Below are 7,245 nucleotides of genomic sequence, written 5' to 3'. Positions count from 1 at the left end.
CCTATACCACACACTGATTGGTCCTCCACCCCTCCCTATACTATACACTGATTGGTCCTCCTCCCCTCCCTATACCACACACTGATTGGTCCTCCTCCCCTTCCTATACCCCACACTGATTGGTCCTCCTCCCTCCCTATATACCACACACTGATTGGTCCTCCTCCCCTCCCTATATTATACACTGATTGGTCCTCTTCCCCTCCCTATACTATACACTGATTGGTCCTCCTTCCTTCCCTATACTATACACTGATTGGTCCTCCTTCCCTCCCTATACTACACACTGATTGGTCGCCTTCCTTCCCTCCCTATACTATATACTGATTGGTCCTCCTTCCCTCCCTATACTATACACTGATTGGTCCTCCTTCCCTCCCTATACTATACACTGATTGGTCCTCCTTCCCTCCCTATACTATACACTGATTGGTCCTCCTCCCCTCCCTATACTATACACTGATTGGTCCTCCACCCCTCCCTATACTATACACTGATTGGTCCTCCTTCCCTCCTTATACTATACACTGATTGGTCCTCCTTCCCTCCCTATACTATACACTGATTGGTCCTCCTCCCCTCCCTATACTATACACTGATTGGTCCTCCTTCCTTCCCTATACTATACACTGATTGGTCCTCCTTCCCTCCCTATACTATACACTGATTGGTCCTCCTTCCCTCCCTATACTATACACTGATTGGTCCTCCCTTCCCTCCCGATACTATACACTGATTGGTCCGTCCTCCCCTCCCTATACTATACACTGATTAGGTGCCTCTCCCCTTCCTATACTATACACTGATTGGGTCCTCCTTCCCCTCCCTATAGACCACACACTGATTGGTCCTCCTCCCTCCTATACAACACCCTGATTGGTCCTCCTCCCCGCCCTATACCACACACTGAGTGGTCCGCCTCCCCTCCCTATACCACACACTGATTGGGTCCTCCACCCCTCCCTATACTATACACTGATTGGTCCTCCTCCCCATCCCTATACCACACACTGATTGGTCCTCCTCCCCTTCCTATACCACACACTGATTGGTCCTCCTCCCCTCCCTATAACCCCACAACTGATTGGTCCTCCTCCCCTCCCTATACCACACACTGATGGGTCCTCCTCCCCTCCCTATATTATACACTGATTGGTCCGCTTCCCCTCCCTATACTATACACTGATTGTCCTCCTTCCTTCCCTATACTATACACTGATTGGTCCTCCTTCCCCTCCCCCTATCCTATACACTGATTGGTCCTCCTTCCCTCCCTGATACTATACACTGATTGGTCCTCCCTTCCTTCCCTAGACTATACACTGATTGGTCCTCCTTCCCTCCCTATACTATAACACTGATTGGTCCTCCTCCTTCCCTACCTATACTATACACTGATTGGTCCTCCTTCCCTCCCTATACTATACACTGATTGGTCCTCCTTCCCTCCCTATACTATACACTGATTGGTCCTCCTCCCCTCCTATACTATACACTGATTGGTCCTCCTTCCCTCCCTATACTACACACTGATTGGTCCTCCTTCCTTCCCTCCCCTATACTATATACTGATTGGTCCTCCTTCCCTCCCTATACTATACACTGATTGGTCCTCCTTCCCTCCCTATACTATACACTGATTGGTCCTCCTTCCCTCCCTATACTATAACACTGATTGGTCCTCCTCCCCTCCACTCCAAGCTGGCTGCTGGTGTGCCGTGTGTCACTCCCTCCCACCTGGCTATTCTGTGGTGTGTGTCCGTTGTGTCCATCGTGGTTCCTAGGCGACAGGAAAGGAGTCGTCTCTTGTCGTCTCTCTAGTTTTTCCATCCTCGGGGCGCTGGGGTCACCATCCTCCACGCCGTTGGCCTTCCGCACGCACAGAACCTTCCGGAAGAAATCAAGCACAAGGCACGATGAAGACGATGCACTGTGGTGAGCACTGAGGAAAACTGGTATTTTATATAAATACAGAACATGTACTAATAAATGTCTATTCTATGAAATAACAGATTGTTTGTGTGAAGGCTATGGTGCTGCTGGCCTTGAAGCACCTCCAGGTCCCCAGGTCTTCCTCGCAATTATATTTTCCTGTTTAAATAAAGGTTAAAATAAGGTTGAATAAATAATAATCACCTTTCTGAAGCTCTGTCTGAAGTTGTCTGACAGGAAGCCATAGAGCAGAGGGTTGGCACAGGAGTTAACATAGGACAGTATGACTGGGGAGTAGAGACAAAACTAATGGTCAATGTCTGTCTCACACTTTTATCCTTCTCTCTCTCTCTCTCTCTCTCCTCTCCCCACCTCTATCTCTCTCTCTCTCTCTCCCACCTCTCTCTCTCTCTCTCTCTCTCCCACATTTATCTCTCTCTCTCTCCCACCCTCTCTCTCTCCTCCCACCTCTATCTCTCTCTCTCTCCCACCCTCTCTCTCTCTCCCACCTCTTTCTCTTGCTCTCCTTCTCTCTCTCCCACCTCTCTCTCTCTCTCTCTCTCTCTCTCTCTCTCTCTCTCTCTCTCTCTCTCTCTCTCTCTCTCTCTCTCCCTCTCTCTCCCACCTCTCTCTCTCACTCCTTCTCTCTCTCCCTCTCTCTCTTTCTCTGTTTCTCTCTCTCCCATCCCTCTTTCCCCTTTCCTCCCCCTCTCCTCCCCTTCTTTTCACTCTCCTCCCCCTCTCCTCCCCATTTCCCCATTCCCTCCCCCTCGTTCCCCCCTCCTCCCCTCTCATTCCCTTCAGTTTCCCCTCTCATCCCCATTCCCTCCCCCTCTTTCCCCTCTCCTCCCCCTCTTTTCCCCTCTCCTCCTCTCTCCAACCCTCTCCCCCTTAGGGTAAGAGTGAGTGTAGCTTATTCCCCATAGGGCTCTGGTAAACAGTAGTACACTACACAGGGATTAGGGTGCTATTTGGGATGCAGCCTATTAGGTTTCTTCTGGTACCAGAGAAGAAGTAGACGCCGGCGGTCACGGAGGACTCTGGGATGATGATGATGAGGTTGATGATGTTGATGATGAAGAAGGGGAGCCAGCAGAGGACGAAGACCACCACGATGATCACCACCATACGGGTCACCTTGCGCTCTGACCGCCGACGCTTGGTGAAGCCCGCCCGCACACCTGAAGACTTCACCTGGAGGAGGAACAAAATGGTGTTGGTTAGAGAAGGGAACGTTGCAGCAGAATCTCTCTTACATACAAATAGGTCAATATAAAACACACACAGAAAAGAATGGTTGGAATGACAAAACAGAACACAATAATATTCCGGAATGCTTTCTCACACACCTTGAAGATAATGACCAGAAACCAGCCAGGTCACCCGGGACACAAGTCAGTATTAGTCCATCCAGGTCTGAGGTGGGGAGGTGGTGTGGAAACAGACCACTAGGGGCACCAGTGAGTGCATTCAAGTAGGTTGGGGTTTTGATGGGGTGTTGTAGATGGGTGAAAGCATCTGCCTCTGGTGCAAAGGTTGTATGTTCAAATCCAGCCATATAAGGTTGTTTTTTAAAATCTTTGTTTGAAGCCCAACCCAAACCTTAACCATTCAGAGTTAATACCCTAACCTTAACCATTCAGAGTCAATACCCTAACCTTAACCATTCAGAGTTAATACCCAAACCTTAACCATTCAGAGTTAATACCCAAACCTTAACCATTCATAGTTAATACCCAAACCTTAACCATTCAGAGTTAATACCCTAACCTTAACCATTCAGAGTTAATACCCTAACCTTAACCATTCAGAGTTAATACCCTAACCTTAACCATTCAGAGTTAATACCCTAACCTTAACCATTCAGAGTTTAATACCCTAACCTTAACCATTCAGAGTTAATACCCTAACCTTAACCATTCAGAGTTAATACCCAAACCTTAACCAATCAGAGTTAATACTCTAACCTTAACCATTCAGAGTTAATACCCTAACCTTAACCATTCAGAGTTAATACCCTAACCTTAACCATTCAGAGTTAATACCTAACCTAACCATTCAGAGTTAATACCCAAACCTTAACCATTCAGAGTTAATACCCTAACCTTAACCATTCAGAGTTAATACCCTAACCTTAACCATTCAGAGTTAATACCCTAACCTTAACCATTCAGAGTTAATACCCAAACCTTAACCATTCAGAGTTAATACCCTATCCTTAACCATTCAGAGTTAATACCCTAACCTTAACCATTCAGAGTTAATACCCTAACCTTAACCATTTAGAGTTAATACCCTAACCTTAGCCATTCAGAGTTAATACCCTAACCTTAACCATTCAGAGTTAATACCCAAACCTTAACCATTCAGAGTTAATTCCCAAACCTTAACCATTCAGAGTTAATACCCTAACCTTAAGATTTCAGAGTTAATATCTAGCCTTAACCATTCAGAGTTTATACCTAACCTTAACCATTCAGAGTTAATACCTAACCTTAACCATTCAGAGTTAATACCCTAACCTTAACCATTCAGAGTTAATACCTAACCTTAACCATTCAGAGTTAATACCTAACCTTAACCATTCAGAGTTAATACCTAACCTTAACCATTCAGAGTTTATACCTAACCTTAACCATTCAGAGTTAATACCCTAACCTTAACCATTCAGAGGTAATACCCTAACCTTAACCATCCAGAGTTAATACCTAACCTTAACCATTCAGAGTTAATACCTAACCTTAACCATTCAGAGTTAATACCCTAACCTTAACCATTCAGAGTTAATATCTAACCTTAAGATTTCAGAGTTAATATCTAAATGTAACCTTAAACACTTCAAAATTTGACGTTTGAGAAACATGGATAAACGTCTAATTCTGAGGTGAGACTGTGAGAGCTTGTTGCACAAAACAACAACACAGAGAAGCATTTAATGACCAAATGAAAGAATGAAAGAAACATCCTCTGTCAGAGTTCAAACAGCCGAACCAAACATGTCTAATAATGCAGACCACAACGAGCAACCAAAACAATGGTACTGTAGCTAACACAGAAACACAGAAGAAAACCAGAATGATTTTGACCTATGACCCCCCCCCCCCCCCCCACCCCCCCACCTTAACCACGATGAGCAGGTAGCAGAGACAGATGACCAGGAGCGGTCCGAAGAACCCCAGCGTAGCTGTGTACAGGATAAACACGGTCGACCACACATCCTGCGGCTCCGGCCAGCTAATGTTACACGAGTTGAACGTGTCCTGAACGCCGGAGAACACGACCACGGGCAGGACAACCACCAATGACAACGCCCACACCGCGGCGCTCACCACCTTCGCCACTCGCGGTCGCCGCCATTTTGTAGACCGTATGGGGTGGACCACGGCCAGGTAGCGGTCGATAGACATCACGGTCAGGCAGAAGATGGAGGTGAACTGGCTCATGGAGTCAGCGGTCATCAGCACGCGACACAGGAAGGAGCCGAACGGCCAGTAGGAGAGAACGTTCTGGAAGGAGGAGGAGGAAGAGGAGGAGGAGGAAGAAAAATATATTACTTCATTGTAAGTTGTCTTCTGCTTTATTCAAACCCCTCAGAAAGACAAACAGACACAGAGGTTGGCGCAGAGGGCCGTTTACAGCTTAAGTGCCTTGCTTAAGGGCACAACGGCCAGAGATGAGATGGCATCTTGGACACTGATGCCAGATACCTTTCAGTTACTCTTACTCCAGACCAGATGTTGCCTTGTCGGAGCTAGGATTCAAACCGAAAACCCTCTGGTTGCTGGCCCACTCCTCTAACCTCTAGGCTACCTGGGTGGTGGGGAAGGGAAATCCTAGGGTGTACAGTGTGTCTCTAACCTCTGACCTCTGACCTCTGTGCTACCTGGGTGGTGAGGAAGGGAAATCCCAGGGTGTACAGTTCATCTCTGACCTCTAAACTCTGACCTCTATGCTACCTGGGTGGTGAGGAAGGGAAGTTCCAGGATGTAGAGTTAATCTCTAAACTCTGACCTCTAGGCTACCTGGGTGGTGAGGAAGGGAAGTCCCAGGATGTAGAGTTCGTCTGCGACTGCCAGGTTCAGAATATAGATGTTTGTGACGGTCTTCATCTTGGCGTAGCGTAGCACCACGTAGATGGCCAGGGTGTTACCGATCAGGCCGACCACGAACACACTCAGGGAGATGACCGCAGTCATCAGGGTACTGCTGCCCTGGAACGGGACGCTCTGACTGGACACGTTGGAGGAGGAACTGGGGAACAAGGATGGGGAGGGGAAGGATGGGGTTGCAGGACCAGAATCAGGGTAAGAGTAGTGAGACTCCAGGTTGGGAGTGGAGGTGTTGGGGTCACCAGAGAGCAGTGTCCAGCCTGTCCTGTCCAGAGGCTCCATTGTGGAGGGAGGGAGGGAGGGAGGGAGGGAGGGAGGGAGGGAGGGAGGGAGGGAGGGAGGGAGGGAGGGAGGGAGGGAGGGAGGGAGGGGACCTTCAGACCTGCAGCAGAAGAGACAGAAAAGTAAAAGAGGTGTGTGAGTCTCTGTGATAAAAGGAATGCAACTCTGTCTACTGTAAAACTCCAGTAAAAATGTATGATTCTGTGTGTGTGTGTGTGTGTGTGTGTGTGTGTGTGTGTGTGTGTGTGTGTGTGTGTGTGTGTGTGTGTGTGTGTGTGTGTGTGTGCGTGTGATGCATGTGTTAGCTGTTTGTTCACCCACACCCATCCACAACCACCCGACTACATGTGATGAAGTGAACATCTGAGGTCTCCACCCAATCCTGACCTGCGAATATAGAACATTCCTATACATTCCCATTCCTAACATTCCCATTCCTAACATTCCCATTCCTAACATTCCCATTCCTAACATTCCCATTCCTAACATTCCCATTCCTAACATTCCCAGTCCTAACATTCCCATTCCTAACATTCCCATTCCTAACATTCCCATTCCTAACATTCCCATTCCTAACATTCCCATTCCTAACATTCCACAGTTCCTGTTCTCTTTTTCTGCCCAAGTTCCCAAAAGCATTTGGAGGTGGGCCGTCATTGTAAATAAGAATGTGTTCTAAACTGACTTGCCGAGTTAAATAAAGATGACATTTTTTTTAAATCTAAATAAATAAAAATGTGTTTGTATTTGGTGCGGATACGGCTAGGCCCTAAAGCGGAGACTTCTGCACTAATGCCAGATACAAACAATACATGTCAAAACGTCAATGTCGTCTACTGATATGAACGGCACAATGATAATACATTCATGGTGTTTTTTATTCGTTGTTTTCTCTTTTATACACTGACTGAGGGTTATGAGT

The 7,245-nt window shown here is 47.1% G+C and overlaps 1 protein-coding gene across 1 annotated transcript; it reads right to left on the bottom strand.

Moving 5' to 3' along the window:
• Positions 1 to 1,737: 1,737 nt before the first annotated feature.
• Positions 1,738 to 6,327, bottom strand: LOC109884872 (somatostatin receptor type 5; the record flags this gene model as incomplete). Its single annotated transcript, XM_031819250.1, has 5 exons — positions 5,955 to 6,327; positions 5,052 to 5,438; positions 2,937 to 3,126; positions 2,137 to 2,219; positions 1,738 to 1,887 (listed from the first exon to the last, which is right to left on the bottom strand). Coding segments are annotated over exons 1-5 (1,179 nt in total), but the record flags the coding sequence as incomplete, so codon positions are not given.
• Positions 6,328 to 7,245: the final 918 nt, after the last annotated feature.

This window comes from Oncorhynchus kisutch, unplaced genomic scaffold (assembly GCF_002021735.2).
Source record: "Oncorhynchus kisutch isolate 150728-3 unplaced genomic scaffold, Okis_V2 scaffold1987, whole genome shotgun sequence".
Lineage (NCBI taxonomy): Eukaryota > Metazoa > Chordata > Actinopteri > Salmoniformes > Salmonidae > Oncorhynchus > Oncorhynchus kisutch.
The sequence above is the reverse complement of the archived record's forward strand: the minus strand, read 5'-3'. Positions and strand labels throughout refer to the sequence as shown.